The following is an 18,505-nucleotide window of genomic DNA, read 5'->3' as shown; positions in this document are numbered from 1 at the left end:
GCCACTCTTCAGGCAGGAAAAACATGTGTGTCAAAGTATTTTGTGCTCTTCTAAATCCTTGCCCTTAGTCCTTTCTCACATGGAACTAGGCCTGTTAAACCTAGAATATTTCATTAAGCTGGCACCACTTAAGCTCGGGCCCTCGGTGTGGGCAAACGATGAAATGGCCTTAAACCAGAACATTATAACAGAGTGTCTAAGTTTGGAAAACGCCCAATGTATACCCAGGTTAGGATATGTGAAAGACCAATTTCCATTGCTAGGGAGATCTGAGCTTTTAGATTGTCCACAAGCTATTATATTTTTCTCTAAACAACAACTAAAGATAGATTTCCTGGCCTTTTGCTGGCGGCAAAAACAAGACAGTGAGTTGGGGAAGTAAAGAGAATCTGTCTTTATCCCATTTATGACTATGGCCCAGGTGGAACTGTATGTATATTTTCCCCCACGGCATGCATAGAGATGTTATTTGATATGGTTTAGATTTAATAGAATGCACTTCCTGTCTCTTATCCTAGCAAAGCTTCTCATGAATACAACACATCCCATGTCCTTGTAACTCAAGGTCTCCGCAGAATACACTTTGTGAGAAAGTCATCCTGTTTGCCCTGTTCACCCCCACTTGTTTACTTATACTGGTGGTAACTGACTCTGACTATTCCCTGGGCTCTGCTGCCCAGGCCCAGTGCTCTGATTAAAAAAAAATGGTAATTAGGTATAATTACAATTGGCAATGAAGTACCCCTGTAAGTCCGAAGTATATATTAAGTGTAAGTCCGAAGTATATATTAAGTTAAGGCAAGGGGAATTCAAACTACCTATAAGTCCCTAGTATATAATAAGGCAGGGAGGTTTAGAGACTCAGCAGAGTTCCTATACTGAAGGATGCACTGCTGTGGTGCTTACTATTGTAGGCAGCACTGCTTTGCAGACTGTCTTTAAAAGTAAATGCTATGCGAATTTGTCTTTGGTATTAATGGTACTTCCCAAGAGGTAATCTACTTTATATTTACTTATAACTCACAACTAAGGTCTCCCCTAAGTGCCCCAGGGGTGGGGTGCCATTTACCCATAAGAAGGGATAATCGCTGGGGAGGAAAATATTCCAATTTCATTTTCCCCATTGTAGATATTTAGCTCTGTAGGCTTATACTGGAATATTTTATTGAAATATAAATATTGCTAAGAAGGAGCTAAAAATATGTCATTCAAGGACATTAAATATTGGTAATGGTAAATTCAACAATGTGCCACTGTTGAATGTGTCAAAACTAATATAGAAGAGAAGTTATAGGACTTTCTTTTCCATGAGCCACAATCCAGCCTTCAAGCAGCCTCTGATGATGAATCAGCCTTAACAGGCTTAGCCAGGCTGTTTTGACGAGGTGATAATTGACCTGCATAGAAGTCCCCAGCCTGGGGTGCATCCAGTGGATTTAAGGATTTGGTCAGATGCGTTGTGGGAACTGTAGCACCAAACTTCCCAGGACTATCTCAGAATTTCTAGACGTTTGGATTTGTGTTTTGAACCCTTTGAACCCTCAAGAGGAACTACAGGCAGATGTTCCTAAAGTTTGGACCATCTTTTGTAAAAAGCTGTATAGGTGGACCGACCTAATGTGGGGTCAAGCCATGGTGCGAATCCGGCTTGATGAAGTGCCTTGCTCACCGTCGAGAGAAAATCATCATGAAAAGTTTCTAAGTGTGAAGGTAAAATTTTGACCAGGGCCTCCCGCTCAGTATATTCAACCAGGGTTCCATTGCAGTTGGATTCAAACTTTGACTTTGTCCCAGTCAAGTGCGGCCAGATGTCCCAGGTTGACGCTGTATGTTTTTAATAATTAGAAAGTGTTTAATCTTTAAAAAGGTATATATGAGGTTCCCTATATTGAATTTTTGTCCTTTTGGTGTCATTTTGAAGATAAAAGCATTTCCTATATTTATAAATTGGTGTGTGATTTTTAATGTGATGTGGCGTACTTATTTACCTTATTGGTGTTTTTAAATTATCTACATACCTGTCTCCTGAATTAAGTCTACCGGCTTGCAGCCAGCTACCTAGGGCTGAGCCAGAGGCTAATGTATTAAAACCTTTCCTGGACCTTATATTGTATTGGTGGCCCTATTGCTAGTGATACATGCATACTCACCCTTACTAAAATCCATCTCCCACCACACTTCATTTATTTTTCTTTCACAAGTTATATGTTATTCCTAGAAAAAGGTTTTCACTCCCACTCTTGAGGGTCTAAAATGTTAGGTTATGACAGCCCGCTGTGCACCAACTACTGCTGATCATCCCAATACACCTGTTTTAGGGTGTATAAATTCAACTCTGCAGCTGGTAGACTGAGAAAAATGGTGGGGAAATAACTGGATATCATACTCTGGTGATAGACGTGTGTGGGGGCGACCTTGTTGGATTTTACAGTGAAACGTAATTAAATTGTACCTATTTGCATATTGTGGTATTTTCAACATTTTTATCAGCATGTTTCAGTGGAAATTTCTTTTAAGTGGTATATTGAATCATCTTTGGTATTTTAAACATGATACATGGCTTTCTATGTCTTTGCTTTTATGCATATATGTTTTTCTATCAACTGAAAAAATCTTGTTATGACTGACTGATGCACCGATGGAATGAAACGTTGAAAGGGTCAATGGATGGTTAAAAGATGAATGAGCACAATGACTGACACTACAGAGGACTGAAGGGTGAAAGAAACTCTTCTAGGGTGTGTTGAGCTTCACTCACATAAGCTCATGGGAGATTTGAAACAAAGTGGAGTTGAGGGTTTTTCATTCTTTCAGAATTATTCTCATGGAACAGCTGATTTGTAAAATAGAGAAAACGCTTCTACAGAGCACCTGAGGCTTCAGGAGCACAAGAGGGGGCAGGGTGGAGGGGGGCAGGTGTTCAGGACAGGATCATGACTGGTAGGTCTCAGGACTGGTTTGGTTTAGGCGTGGGCGAAGTTGTGAAATGTTTTCCCTTTTTTTGAACTGTTAGAGATTTTGAGGGTAGAAGTGATCCGGTAGTTTTAAAATGTGAGGGCCAGCGTCAAACACAGTCTGCTTCAACAGGAAATGGTTCCCAGTGCTTAGGAGGGGCTCCCAGGTCTCTTCACCTCCAGCTGAGACCCTGGAATGGAACAAGGCAGCAGTAGGGACTATCAAAATCTGACATGATTGACAAAATATGATTATCTGGCCTTGGTGCCTTCCTCCTCCGGTGATGTCCGAGGCTGGTAGGTCGATTCAGGCAGTGCTTAATTTGAGCCAGTGGTTGCCGGTGTGAGGAACCAGCATTCCTTTTTGGGTACTGACACTTATTTTTCCCACACCACATAATTGCCTGAGGGCAAGAAAGGCAAACATACCCAAATCGGAAAGACAGAAGGAAGAGCAAGACAAAAAAAGTTATTAAGGGAGAAATCAGGAACCTGCAATGGTACAATGAAGGGGCAGGGAGTGTCTGGTAGTGCATTAAAAAGGGATGAGGTGGATTGAAGACCATGCAGCCTTGATATTCAGTGCACCAACGCTTAATTGCACTGGCTATGGGCTTCTGGGCAGAGCTTGTGGCCCGGCACTCAATCTTTTACTAATTAAGCTCTGGTCTCCGGCATTAAGCAGTTGAGGGAGTACTTGACTGTGCAAGCGTAATAGCATAACTCCGCACTTTTCACAGGTAATGCCGCCATCTTTCTCTATGACATTCACACTGCATGCGGAAGTACAGTGATTGCCCAGCCTCCCTCTAATAACATGACATGTGCATGTCTGTGATTGGCCAAGATGAGAGCCTCATTTCCGGCCTGACTGCATGAGCAAACATTTGCGTGGCTAACTGTCTTCTGCTTGAATAGAAAAACAGCATCTGCATGTAGCGCCACCAATTAAAAATTATAAGGGATGAAGAGGTGAGTTAACAAGAATGGGCAGATAATTCCTAGGGCCTGTAAAAAGAGATTAAAGATGTCCCGCATAGATGACTTTCTAGAACCTTTGATGTAAAACGAATATGTTTGACCACTAACAACCCCAATCTGGAGTTCTTTTCGGTGGTGAGCCAGAACTTGGAATCACTGGTTTGGCAGATGCAGAACTAGTCCTTAATACCTAAACCTAAGCTCAAAGTGCAGTATACTCCTGCTACACATATGACTGGTCAGTTGCATAATGCGACATGACAGGGCCCCCTTCAGAACATGATGTGTGGCCCCCAGGTTTTCATACCTCACAGACATCCATAGGTTTTAGACTGAATGTTTCCCTTCTGAAGGCAGATATACTCCATCATTGACATCCTCCCCCCCTCTCCCCCACACTCCCAATGACAGCGTAGAAACACTCCTTCCGGGGCACTAGCAACATCAGACTTCATAGATCACTAGAAGAGACACTCAACCCAAGGGTGGAGAAATGAGACACCTTCCCTTTCATCAGCGCCCCACAGACTAACAGATATTAACTGCTTAAATATTGCTGTACCTGAATGGTGCAAATAGTTCATTTAACAAATCACGTGATAGAAAATAAGCTGCGTTTTAAAAATTGTAACAAACCTCCCACTGCCAACAAACTAAGTAGCAGGATAAATGTCATCATGGTTTCTGAAAAGGAAAAATATAGGAAAGAAATTAGTTATTTGTTATGGTTTTGCTGTACAGCACAATAAAAACCAAGGGGCTTATTTACGAGCCTCTTACACCACTTTTGCATAATTTTTAACATGGGAAAAGTGACAAACCGGTGGCGCAAGTGGCTTGTAAATAAGCCAACTAGCACTTAAAAGGCAATGTCATGTTCTGAGCTATTCAGAAATGTGCTCAGTTCAAAATTGTTTTGCATTATAGGGTAGTTTTGGGAAGGACAAGGACAGGAAACTATAGTGAGACCTTTTAGAGCCCTGTTTACTGTCTTTTTGTGCCTCTGATTTTTAATGACCGTAAGAACAGGGGTAGCTGATACAGTGTCATGGATAGCTAAGGGCAAGGCAGGTGTAGTATATGCTACCCTGGGCTCTAAATGACAACCATGTTTCTCTGCTGTAAACCTGGGCACTTAGAGAACAAAAATATCTTTTAAATGTCTGCACTGCCTCAGCACACATCTGTGCATGGTCATTGTTTACCTAATCAGCAGAATCAGCCTATAGGGAAGACAAGGCCTACACGTGTGCGCTGTGATATCTGGAGCAGCAAAGGTTCAGTTGACATTTTTTGGGCTGAACACAATTCTGTGGGGAAAACTCATTTTAGCCAGCTTCCAGCAAATGGTTCATAAAAGAAACAGCCCCTATAAGGCTGGGATCAGTCTAAAGAAAACTATAGGAAAGATGGCAGACAAAGAAATCAAGACATGAGAGATGTGGAAAGAGACTGCAGTCTAAGCGCTGAACGAAAATATGGATCGAAAGAACAATTGTCAGAGGTTGTGGAAGAGGAGATATGGTAGCTTGAATGGTAGTAGAATAGGTGTGGTAACTTGAAGTGGTGATAGAAAAGGTGAGGTAACTTGAAGTGGTGATAGAAGAGGAGGTACGGTATGTAGGAGAGTATTTATTTAATTTATTTATTTGCGGTTTTTGTAGAGCGCAACAATCATCCCAAGGGATATCACGGCGCTTATACCAAGTAGAAACTGCTGATGACTGATACTGAGGAAAGTTTAGAAATTTGGGAAAAGGTGGGTTTTCAGCTTTTTCCGAAACAGGAGATAATTTGTGGTATGTCTGAAGTCGACAGGAAGCTCATTCCACCTCTTTGCTGCCAAATAAGAAAAGGAACCTGTTCTGACTTTATAGATGCGCTTAGTCCTAACCAGTGCCGATTGAAGTGAACGTAGGTTCCTGGTGGGGACATAGAATTCGATCTTCCCTTGAAGGATAGTGGGGCCAGTCTTATGCAGAGCCCTATGGGCATGGCTAAGCAATTTAAAGGCAGCCCTCTGACGCATCGGGAGCCAATGAAGTTTCTTCAAGCATTCCGAAGCTGAATCTAGCTTGCCTTTGCTGCAAATAAGTTTGGCCGCCGAGTTCTGTAATACCTGTAGGCGAGAGAACAGATGTTCGTTCATCCCTACAAACAGCACATTACCATAGTCTAAACGACTAACCAATAGGGCCTGTGTGACGGAACGTCTGCAGTCCAGGGGTATCCAGGGAAATAACCTGGCGAGAAGTTTTAGGATGGCGAAACCCTTGCCACAGAGTGATCGCACATGATCTTTCATGGACAAGGCGTGATCCATGATGATCCCCAAGTTCCTAGCGTGTTGTTTTGGAGTGGGGGCCAAACCCAATGAGGGTGGCCACCACGAGGCATCCCACACACGTTTGGCACCGCCAAACAGAAGAATCTCAGATTTTCCTGCATTCAACTTTAGACAGTGTGAATGCATCCACTGGGCCATCTCTGAGAGGGGCAGTCGTGTAATTTTGTTTTTGTGATATCAGGCTTCTCATCCAAGGCCACCATCAGCTGCGTGTCATCTGCATAAGAGCAGATGCCAATGCCCCACTTCCGTCCAATGTCGGCAAGAGAAGACATATAGACATTGAAAAGAGTGGGGCTCAGCGAGGCACCCTGGGGGACCCCTCAGCTGATGGAATTAGGCCTGGAATGGAACCGACCCATGTGTACTGCCTGAGTACGGTTGTTCAAAAACGAGTGAAGCCAGCTCAGTGCAGTAGATTGAACTCCTTTACTCTGAAGTATATTCAACAGGCAACTGTGGGATACGGTGTCAAACGCCGCTGACAGGTCGAGCAGTATCAGTGCCACTGCCCCACCTTGATCGGTGGAGGATCTGATACTGTCCGACACTGCCAGCAACGTTGCCTCGGTGCTGTTGTTAACTCTGAAGCCCGTTTGGGAGGGATCCAGGAGGAGGTTGGTTTCCAGGTTTCTTGTCAATTGTGCATTGACCAGTTTCTCCAAAACTTTGGAGAGATAGGGAAGCTGGGAGATGGGTCTATAGTTCTCTGGATTGAGAATATCAGATACAGCTTTCTTCAAGAGGGGGTTTACCGAAGCATGTTTCCAAACATCAGGGAAACTAGCAGTTTTTAGTGATTTGTTAAAAAGTTGTGTGATCAGAGGACATAGTGTGGATGCAACCTTTGAGAACACAAAGTGAGGACAGGGGTCCGAGGGAGAACCGGATTTAACTGTGTTCATGGCTGCTAGGACCTCGTCCACTGAGAGTTGTTCGAAGCCAGCTAAGAGGGGAGTAGTTCCCGAATCTGGTGGCAGGGCTGTTGATGCTTCTGCTATGATCACAGTGTTGGGCGGTTTATCTGTGTTGCTGTGCACGTATTGGGGGGTGAAGGTAGAATAGATTTTCTTAATTTTCTCAGCAAAGAAGGTGTTAATACGGTCACAGACCTCGGCCGAGGGGGTGAGTGTTTGAGAGATGCAGGATGGTTTGCTAAGCTCCTTCACTATTTTGAACAGTTCCTTAGCTGAGTTACTATTATCTTGGATGTGCCGGGTAAAATAATCTTTCTTTGCATTTTTTATGGCAAGGATATACAGTTTCTGTTTAAGGGCATAGTTTAGTCTAGCTACACTGTCCTTGGACTGTCTCCAAAGATGTTCAAGTTTTTGACATTCCCTTTTAAGACTTTTTAAATGAGGGGTATACCATTTCTCTGTTATAGCTTTTTTTCTTGATTCCCGCATCGGGGCTAGTTTGTTTAATATTTGCAGTATTCCAGTGTCTAATAGAGTGACATCTGTACAGACAGAGGAATCATCCGGGAATTTAAAATGGAGCTCTTGGAAATGATTATCAAAATTGGAATCATTAACCGACCTCCAGGCTCGTTTGGAGATCTGGGGAGCTGTTATGGGTTTCAGAGATTTGCAGAGAAGGTTGAATGAAAAATATATAAGGGAATGGTCCGACCAGGATAGGGGCTGGACCTCAAGTATGTTAGTGGATTCAATGTTGGTGAAAAGTAAATCCAGTGTATGGCCAGCTATGTGTGTGGGATCTGCTTCTTATAGTTACCCCCACTTTTTGCTGATGTTTTACTGATTTCGACTTAGACTGACTGGGATCCTGCTTTCCAGGACCCAAGTCAAGCTGCTTTCTCCTCTAAATTGATGCATGTACTTTAGGTACACTCCAGATTGGATACTGGGGTACCCTTATCAGTCCCTAGTATATGGCACACTATGTACCTAGGGCATAGGTACCCCCCAGAGGCATGTATTGTGCCACCCCTGTGAGACCATTCAAAACTCACACCACAGGTTTACCACTGCAACCGGTGTAAGGTGGTGCATGTTTCCCTTACTTAGATATAGGTTCACTATATCTTTCCTATATCACTGCCCTAAGGCAGGCCTTATCAATACTGAAGGCAGGGTGCTGGGTTTTATGTGTGAGGGTCCTCCTGCATGAGCAGAGCTGCTCTGCAGCCTTCGGAACCTATTTTCCGTGGTTGTTTGTGATGCAGCCAACCGTATATATTTAAGTGCAATATAACCTCGCGGCAAATGCTAACGTGAAAGCGGTTGCTTGGAAACATGTTGTGTTTGGTGTCAAACACCTTGGAATCATACCTCCGTGCCAGTAACTGGCGAGGGATGTATGATTCGACCCTCCTAAAGGAACATATGCGACACACCGGTACATCTGGTGCTAGCTTTCTCGACCTCGGCATCACAAAATGTATGCTGCCAGCCACAGAAACGAGTCTGCCCTCCTGCTGCTGACCAAGCTCAAGCAGGGGAAGGCTTGACAATAGGTTTCCTGTCACAGGGAGGTGTGACCACCTCCCAGACAGGATTTAGTGTATTGGGGCTGGGTCGGTGCATTCTGAGACTGTTTGAAGTCTGCACTGGGGGCACATTTGGTGTCAATGTGCATAGCCCAGTTCAAACCCGTTGCAGGAGCCAATTGCTCCTGCTCTGATGCGAATCTGGACAAAGGACTTGGGTCTGACCATCCCTCTGTCCTGACCTCCCATAGGTGGGTCCCCAGAGTTTGTCCCACCCCTTCCTTGGGTATAAAGAAGGAACCCTGGTTACAGTACTTTAGATTTTACCTGGACTAAGTAGTAGTAGTAGTGGAGTAGTGGAATAGTGTGACTCACTGGTTAGAGGCAGCAGACCCGGAAGCAGAAGTCGGCCCAGGACCAGGGTTCGATTCCCGACGCGGCAGGGTCGTGGACCAGGGACAGTGGACTCGATAATTCTCGCCTTGGTGCCTACTCTAACCAGGGGTCCCACTCCGCAACTCTGGGCATTAGCTTGCCTCATCTCCACAACGGCCCCATCAGCGCCGGGGATGCCTGGCTCCACCTTGGGGATTCCCAGCAGGGACCATCCCACAGGGAAAGCCAGGACAGGTTCCCCAGCGGTATACAGCACCAGGACGCCGACTGGTAACAGTGCGCTTTACAAGTATACACATTACATTACATTACAAGTACTTCGACGATCTACACTACGCTGGATGACGGAAGAATCTCCCTTGGAGTGAAGGAGTTACTTCCCTGTGCTGCAGGCACCTTTAATGCATCTGGCCAGTTTCCATCTCCCAAGCTCCTGAGGGCTCCAAAGATTTCTGCAACACAAGATGTAGGTTCCTGTGCGTCTCTGAGGTTGATCTGCCCAGAGCAGTAATTGCACTGAGGATTTCCGGCCTACACTCCACAAGTGATCCGTGGGCTGGTATTTTGTGATTCAGCTTGAGGTACCTTTGCGGTCCCTGGTTCATTGGCCTGTGGGTCTCTGTGAAGGTAACTTTGACTTCTCTTGGGCTTTCCTGGTTGCTCCAGATGTACCCTGACTCCCCGTAGCTTGGAGAGTCCCCTGGACCTTGCTGGTCTACAGAGGGCCGGCTTTCCTTTGACTGCATGGGTTGCATTTGCCAATGCTTGTTGGTCTTAAATCTGGACACTGACCCCTCAGCACTCGACATCCTTCATGGTACAGCTCACCTCCAGACTTTGGTTGTGGTCAACGTCTCTTGGTACCCGTGGCTGCAGAGTCAAGCTCCCCATCATCTCACCTGAAGCACCAGACAGTGGTGGGCATTTGTCTACTGAGCCCCTGGTCCCCTTGAAGTGACCCAGACTCTGTCCCCTCTGCTTTCAGGTTCTTCTCACCTCAGATCCAGGCTTGGATTCCACCGGACATGTTTCATCTTCCCGGCAGCAGCACTTCTTTGAGTCAAGCCATTGAAAACGACGAAGGTTTCTCACATCCATTGACACCTATGCACCCGGCTCCACTGGGATAGGTAACACGGGCACTATGCTACTCACAAGGGTGCTGGCCTTAGAACCTTCTATGTTCCAAAGATTTTGCTTGAAGTCCTCTCTGATGTGTCCTTAATCATTAATTTTCCAACCGCTACTTTCCCATAGAGTTTTACAAGATCTCGCTCCTGTGTTCTCACACTGCACCCGTCCTCCGTCGGTCCCCTATGTCACTAGCTTGGGTGGTTCCTTGGGGTCCCAGAGATTCTACGTGCTCTAGGCACTCTGTCTAGTTAAGTCTTGGTTGTTATACTACTTTCTTAGTGTATGGTTTGGTCTCCCCCTGGAGCCCACTGTGTATTGTGCTGTTGTTCTAGCGATTTAATATTGTGTGCTTTGTGCTCTTATCTCAAGAGGTTAGTAGAGAGTGTTTAGTAATAAATACAAATATTTCATGTATCTCTTGTGTGGTCCTTCTTTCATTTGGTTATTCAGGAGGTTCTAATCTGGTAAAGCAAACTGCTTTACATTCCTTCGAGACTTAGCCTGAAGGCTTCTCTCCACAGCTACCACTGGGATAGCTTTCTTTAAAGGTTGTCTTTTACCTAATCATCAAGAAGGGTTGTTTGGACTGGTGCAAGGTACCCACTTTGATTAGTGGACAGCATATACCAGGCCAACTTCTCACAAGGTAGCATTGTGAATCCAGAGACACCAGACTTGGGGGTCGTATCTCTTCCACATTGGAAATCACACTTATAAAATGATGAAAAACGACTTTGCGGGGTTTTCGCTACCAAGACATGTAAAACTTAAAAGTACATGTCCTGCCATTAAATACATTGCATCCTGCCATTTGTGGTATCTAGGGCCTACCACCGAGGCGACTTATATGTATAAAAAGGGATGGCTTGGTCCTGGCAAAAGGATTGTTTTGCCAGGTCGACATGACAGTGTAAACTGCATACACAGGCTCTGCTAAGGCAGGCCTGAGGTGTGGTTAAAGGGATACTTACTTGTAAGCCCACTAATAGCATTCAATTTACTGGCCCTGGGTACAACAGGTACCAAATTACTAGAGCCTTATGTGTAAATTAAATATCCAATTGGGGATGAACCAATATTACTACATTTAGTGGAGCGAGCACAAGAACTTTAATATTGGTTAGCCGTGGCAAAGTGGTAAGATCAGAAAATGGAGGGAGGCAGGGAAAATGTTGGGTGGGGGGAGACCACCCTAAGGGGGTCAGGTCTAACAGAATCTATGCATGATGGGGCACTCGGTGAGTGAGGAATGCCAATGTTACATCTTCTTATAGGGGTCCTTGAAGCATTTACATTCTGTGTACATATACAACCTAGACAGCCCTTCAAAAGGCTGCTAATCCACCCACCACGACTGCATAACCAATAAGGCTATCCAGGAGAATCCCTATATGAAACATAAACACAACATTTCTCTGGAAAATTCCTGTAATAGACTCACACATCACACACATTAAAGATAAATGAAAGGGAAACAGTATTTGAAACAATCTGTTTAAGAATTATTCAAGATCACCAGGGCAGGACTCTGCAGAACAAAGCTGGCTTTATCAGGGGGGCCCCTCAAAGGCTGGTACCCTGGGCCCTTCCTAAAACAACTCTTGCTGGTTTTAGATGTTGTTAGAAAGCACTTACATTAGCTAAATGCATCACATAGACTTTGGCATGAGCTGGGCTGCCAGAGCTTGCGTTGACAGTTAGCTGGTTGGACCTATGGAGATGGTGGGTAGGTTGGCATTTTAATGTTAGGAGCATGAAAACTGGTCCCCGAAGACTGGGGATATTCCAGTGTATGCACACGCTGAGATATGCATCTGACACACCATATAATTGATGCTCCGAGTGGAAGTAGGGCTCACATCTAGGAAACAGGGCTTCAGCGTAGAAATCAAATCTCTGCTTGTTCTTTCACAACAATCTGAAATGTACTCCTCTAGGCTGGAGCTTGTGTTCGAGTATATTGTGATTTTTTAGAATTCAAAGAGAAATTCAAGAATACTGCTTTCCACGAGCATTTCTGGAAATCATTCTAAATTCTAATCTACTTACTTGGAAAAGAAATTCAAATGCATGACTGTTAGAAGCGTACAACGAGCAGGACGGTATATTTGAACTTTAAAACCTTTATCTTTCTTATTGGGTGGTATCCTTGTCCATTCTCCAAATACCTGATGATGTCCTTCGAATAATGGATGATGGTAACTTGTATCTTCTTACTGTGCTTATTCTCTCAGCGGCTTTTGATACAGTCAACTGAACATCCTCATCCTCAGTGAAGCTAGTGAAGGTGGGCCATGCGCTGCAGCTGTCCCTCAAAGGGCTTACGTTACAGCTGGCAAGTTCTTCGTTGCATTTGCAACAGAGTGGTTTTCCATTATTACAGCTATTCAGGGTTGACACCTATGTTATTGTGGCTTCCTAAACCAATCCTGAGTTGATTTAATGGTGATTAGCTTGGGGATATTGATGTACAATGCGCTGTTGTAGAGTCTGGCACGCATCCATTTTAAATCATCAACAGTATCATCAGTCACTCCTCTTTCCTCCGTCCCCATTCATCATTCCTTATCCCTCATTTCTCAGTTGTCACTCCTCACCCCCATACCTAACTGCTCATCCATCATTTCTCATCCCTGACTCCTTAAGCATCATTCCTCGTGCCACATTCCTCAGGACTGATCCCTCGCTCATCACTCCTTACTCCTCATCCCTCAGCACTGATCCCTCACTCATCACTCCTCATTTCTCATCCCTGAGTCCTTACGCCTCATTCCTAATGCCTCACCCCCCAGCACGGATCTCGCTCATCACTCCTTATCCATCATTGCTAAGTCCTTATGCCTCATCCCTCAGCACTGATCCCTCACTCATCTCTCCTCATCCCTTCAGTTCACATCTCTTTATTTCCAAATAATCCTTTTTGCAATCAAACATTACAGTCTTTTTTGTCTTCCAAAGGAGGCCATTCCTGAAACACTGGTGAACATTTGCTAAGGTTTGCGTAGATACATGACAATTTCAACGTCAAGTTCTTTTCAATGATGAACCCTCCTTACTGAAGCAGAGTAGAAGGCCTGGACAAAAACACATCCCAAAATGCACCTCGACAAGACATGCCAAGCAGTCTTGTGGTACTCTGAGTAAAAGATAATGGGTTTTGTGAAATGGTTGTTAGCACTAAGGGGCAGATTTACAAGCCCCTTGCGCCACTTTTACGTCATTTTTAACATGGGAAAAATTACGCAAAAGTGGCGCAAGGGGCATGTAAATCTGCCCCTAAGTCTCTTTAAAAGTCCTACATGCAGACACATCCTGACAAACAAAGCGACAGACTTACCTCACAGAGTTGCTTGTACGGTGCTGAGCTCAACAACCCTTTGTCTCAGAGCTCGTGTGATCTGCAGCTCTCACTGCCCTCTTATATTTGCACTCCTGGGCACAACCTAGATTTACTTCCTCCATCATGAGTTACTCAATCCTCTGCTCCTTAACCTGAACTTAAATGAAACCACTGTTCGTTTTGTATAAACAGTGACAGGTGTGCCGCATAAATGCAGTCAGGTGAGCGTCGGATTCCAGAGCTTATTATCTGCGGATGGAGGTTTGAGTGACTTTTGTTTTGCATTTCCTGAAATGTATAATGCCTTCCATTCTATCGAACGTAAACTGAAACCGTACACATTCCCCTTGTCCTACTTCCTCTTCTGAAGACTGTAAGCTTTCACCATGTTGAAGAGAATTTTCAATTAAGATTTTCCCAAATTGACATTTCCTTGATGCATCTCCCGATAAAACTGTTATGTAGGCATTGGCGTATGCAAAAGGAGAAGCCATTACTTGTGTGAGAATGGACGTTAGAGACACTCTAAGTTAGAGCAAGGTTTTTATAGACAACCATCATTAAATGTCATTTCTTTAAGAAGTGAAATTTCCTGGCATTTGACTACTGGTATCCTGTGGGATGTATGACGTTACGCGCATACTTTTACGACTACCTTTACAACGGATTTATTGCAACGCAGGATCCTTTACAACGAATGCCTTTACAACGCATGATATTACATCGCAGATGCCTTTACAACGCATGCCATTACAACGTAAGTATAGGTAAGTATATAATATTATGAAAAGATTTATAAGTGCTGGATAGTGTAGGGGTAAAAATTACTATTCTAACTCCAGGGGGGTTTAATAGTAGGGTAAGTGCTGGATAGTGTAGGGATAAAAATTACTATTCTAACTCCAGGAGGGTGAAATAGTATGGTAAGTGCTGGAAAGTGTAGGGGTAAAAATTACTATTCTAACTCCAGGGGGGTGAAATAGTAGGGTAAGTGCTGGATAGTGTAGGGGTAAAAATTACTATTCTAACTCCAGGGGGGTGTAATAGTAGGGTAAGTGCTGGATAGTGTAGGGGTAAAAATTACTATTCTGACTCCAGGAGGGTGAAATAGTAGGGTAAGTGCTGGATAGTGTAAGGGTAAAAATTACTATTCTAACTCTAGGGGGGTGAAATAGTAGGGTAAGTGCTGGATAGTGTAGGGGTAAAAATGTTGATTAATAATAAAATTAATTAAAATTAATTTTTTTTATAAATGTTATTTTTTTAATATACATTTAAAAATTATTATTTAATTATTAAAAAAAAATTAATTAAAGAAATTGTTTATTATAATTATATACTTACCTGTACTTGCGTTGTAATGGCATGCGTTGTAAAGGCATCTGCGATGTAATATCATGCGTTGTAAAGGCATTCGTTGTGAAGGATCCTGTGTTGTAAAAAATGCGTTGTAAAGGTAGTTTGTGGTAAAAGTTGCGTTGAAACGGTTGTTCCCCATCCTGTGCCACTACCCACTGTTTAAAAAGGTCACACTCTTGCCCAAGCCCTGGCACCTGCTTCAGCTAAACTCCTTCAAGATCACTAGTTTCATTTCCTTATGTCAAACCAAACACTTAGCTTGCTGCGGCAAATTCGAAGAAAGCTCCCAGCTGTATTTAACCTCAGCGCCTGATTTTCCTACAGTGGGTAAAAAACAATGTATTTATTTTATTTGAAAAGTTTTATAATGTGCGAACATGACCCGTATGTGTATCAGAGTGCTGTACGAAGGAAAGGAAGCAAGGGGATGTAAAAAACGTGAGTACAACTCCAGGGAACTTAAAAAACAAGAACAAGCAACAACCTACAAAAGTAACAACCCATCTTGTGGGACACGTAAAGAACCAGAAGAGCAGCAAGTCTAAAGGCCACATGGAAACACAAAAATGAAAACTTATTTGCAGAGGTATAAAATAATGTCAGCGGGAAATAAAAGTTTGTGAAACTGGCTTCAGGCTATTGCTGTAGATGGTCATTCATGGGTAACCCTTTGACTTGTTTCTTGAATGAGGAGTTAGAGGGGTTAGATCTGATCTCTGGAGGAAGAGCATCCAAATTCTTGAAACAAAACCAGAAAATGTACGATTGTAGGTTCTTTTCTTTTAGAATTTTGGGGTTTCAGCAGTAGGGAGTTAGAGCTCTTAGGGTTCGATTCGAACCTGATAGTTTAAGTTTTTTTGCCAGGTAGACGGGGGTATTGTAGTGAATAGCTTTGTGCATCAAGCTAGCAATCTTGAAACTGATCCTTGCTTTGACAGACAATCAGTTTAGTTGAATTAGGTCAGGTGTCATATGGTCATGTGTCCTGGAACCAGTGATGAGTCTGGCCACAAAGTTCAGAGTGGCTATTAGAGGTGCCAAACTAGCTTTAGTTAACCAGCCATGGTCACCATTCCATACTCCAAGCGTGAGATAACTAGCGATTGGACTGCAGACTGAATTTCATCAGAGGGCAAGAATGGCTTGACTTTCCTTAATATGCTGAGCAGATGATTGGCTCCCCTTGTAGTTGCATTGAAGTGATCTTGCATATTCAGGTATTTATCCAGAGTTATGCCGAAGGATGTCGCAGGGTCAACAACATGAAGGATGCAGTTGAAGGCTGTAGGTTCTTTGAACCAGTCTTGCGTGGGCACTGAGTGGTTGCGAGGGGCAAAGGAGGAATTCTGTCTGAAGACTGTTTAGCAAAAGATGATTGACCCACCATTGTTGGATTATTTGTAGCGCACAGTTTAGAGTTTTTATTTCATCTGGCGAGGACATTTTCTAATACAGTTGAGTGTAATCAGCATACAAATGGTGTTGAATGTTAGAGTGGTTCAGTTAGTGGTTCCACGGAAAAGTTGAAAAGCGTGTGGGAGAGTGTGGAGCCTTGAGGCACCCCAATAGATAGGGTGCTGGTTGCAAGGGAGCGGTTACGTTTGATTCTTTGCATTCTGTTTCGTAGGAAAGAGGCAAACTAATTTAAGACAGGGCAGATAGCCCCATTCATTTTAGAACCAGATCAATCAGGTTTTCATGGTTGATTGTGTCAAACAATGAATACAGATCGAGAAGGATCAGTAGACAGGGAACATTCTGGTCAAGAGATCTCAAGGCATCATCAACAATGTGTGTTAGGACAGTTTCAGTACTGTGACCTGCTCTGAAACCTGACTGGTAAAGATCAAGGAGCTGAAACTTTTCAATGTGGTTACAGAGCTGTATGTGAACACATTTCTCAAGTAATTTGGCCAATGTCATGATATTGGTAATTGAACAGATATTGTTAGGATCCGCTAAGTCTGCATGTGGCTTTTTAGGGATGGGAGTAACTTGATCCATCTTGAGGCAATCAGGAATCCTACCTTGCACAAGAGATTCATGGATGATCCCTGACCAGAGTGAAAGAATTGCTGATTTGAGTTCTTTGAAAAACCTGGCCGGTAGCAGATCGTTGAAGTGATTGGAAGGTTTTAAAAAAGCCATAGATTGGAGGAGCTCTGCATCATCTGGAGCTAGAAAGGAATTCCAGGATGCATTGTTTTATGGGAGGTAAACTTTGGTGTAGGAAGTAGGTGCTCTCACTACCATTGCCCAATATGATGGTTGGATGGGAGTAAGAGGCAACAGATTAGGTGAGGCACGTTCAAGTTCAATTTTTCTAGCCTTATTGGTGAAGTGAGCTGAGAAATCCCGCCCACTGGGGCAAGAGATCTTTGAGTTGGTTGGAGGGGTGTTTAGCTTGTTTTTTCATTATTCCAAATAGTGTTTTGAGTCTGTTTTTGGCACTGTCAAGCTATGCCCCGAGGTGATCAGTTTTGACAATACGGATATTCTTGCTATATTTACTAGACATCCTAAACTGTTTGAGGTTTGGGATGGAGGGTGAGTTTCTCCAAAGTCTCTCAGTAAGCCTTAGTTTGTGATGTTCCTCATTAAGTGAACCATTAAACCAGGGTTTGGACTGTTTGATCAGTGTCCTTCTGAGTTGCTTCGGTGCTATTGAGTCAAAGATATTTGTCTTGGTGTGAATTTAATGATCCGTAATATAATCCAGGATTGTCATGTTAGGGGGTGGTGGATGTAGAATATTTCTAATGGACGTTAGGTCATAGGTGTTAGTGTCTGTTTTGAGCAGTTAACCATGTCTGACCATAACCTTTTCTAGGATGTGAAAAGAGATTTGGTAGTGATCTGACCAGTCGCAGGGTGAAATGTCATCCAGTTGTATGATGTTATCTTTAGCTATGATTAGATCAAGGGTGGCGCCCTTGTTGTGGGTGATAAAGAAAGTGGCTGTTTTATTGTCACCCAGGTCACTAATGATCACCTCTCAGCCTTCTGTACCAAATGAAGAGTTACTCTGGAAAACACACGTCCCCCTGAAAAAAAGGATCCTACCCTATCAGGGAAATCAACCTTTTGGAAAGTATTTTGCACCGGCACAGTGCTGGATAATGCTAAAAAAGCAAATAACCTCTAGACCCACAGAACAATATATGCACCATAACAACTGATATAAAAAAATATATTTTGTTTTTATTTATCTTCTTTTTTTTTGGTATTTCAAGATAGAAAAAAGTTTATAAATACACTTATTATATGGTACTTTTTCATTTTCATATTCAGATATACATTCCAGATATTATTATACACATTGGAAACACAAATTATTACAAAGTATGATATAACCTGAAAAGCATATGTATCTCCAGTTTATATAAACTCAGGGCCCGATTCACAGAATGAACTTAAGACTCAATCCTAAACTTACTACTATTTTGGTATTCACAGAATGCACTTACTACTTTTGGCATTCACAGAATGCACTTACTACTTTTGGTATTCACAGAATGAACTTACTACTTTTGGTATTC

General features: G+C 43.2%; 1 protein-coding gene across 2 annotated transcripts in view; it reads right to left on the bottom strand.

The window, feature by feature from the left end:
- Positions 1-18,505, bottom strand: part of LOC144769161 (echinoidin-like) — a 659,546-nt gene that overhangs the window by 73,784 nt on the left and 567,257 nt on the right. The window contains exons 1-2 of one of the 2 annotated variants that reach the window (XM_078653175.1): positions 13,605-13,668; positions 4,572-4,619 (exon numbers count right to left, since the gene is read on the bottom strand). In XM_078653175.1, the coding sequence (XP_078509301.1) occupies positions 4,572-4,614 (43 nt within the window). In that variant the 5' untranslated portion in view covers positions 4,615-4,619; positions 13,605-13,668. Of the gene's footprint in view, positions 1-4,571; positions 4,622-13,604; positions 13,669-18,505 lie in introns of those variants that run through there. The other variant, XM_078653184.1, reaches the window with a different exon arrangement.

The sequence above is a fragment of the Lissotriton helveticus genome, chromosome 1_1, assembly GCF_964261635.1.
Source record: "Lissotriton helveticus chromosome 1_1, aLisHel1.1, whole genome shotgun sequence".
NCBI classification, from domain to species: domain Eukaryota; kingdom Metazoa; phylum Chordata; class Amphibia; order Caudata; family Salamandridae; genus Lissotriton; species Lissotriton helveticus.
Note: the sequence above shows the minus strand (reverse complement) of the source record. Positions and strands in the feature narration are given on the sequence as shown.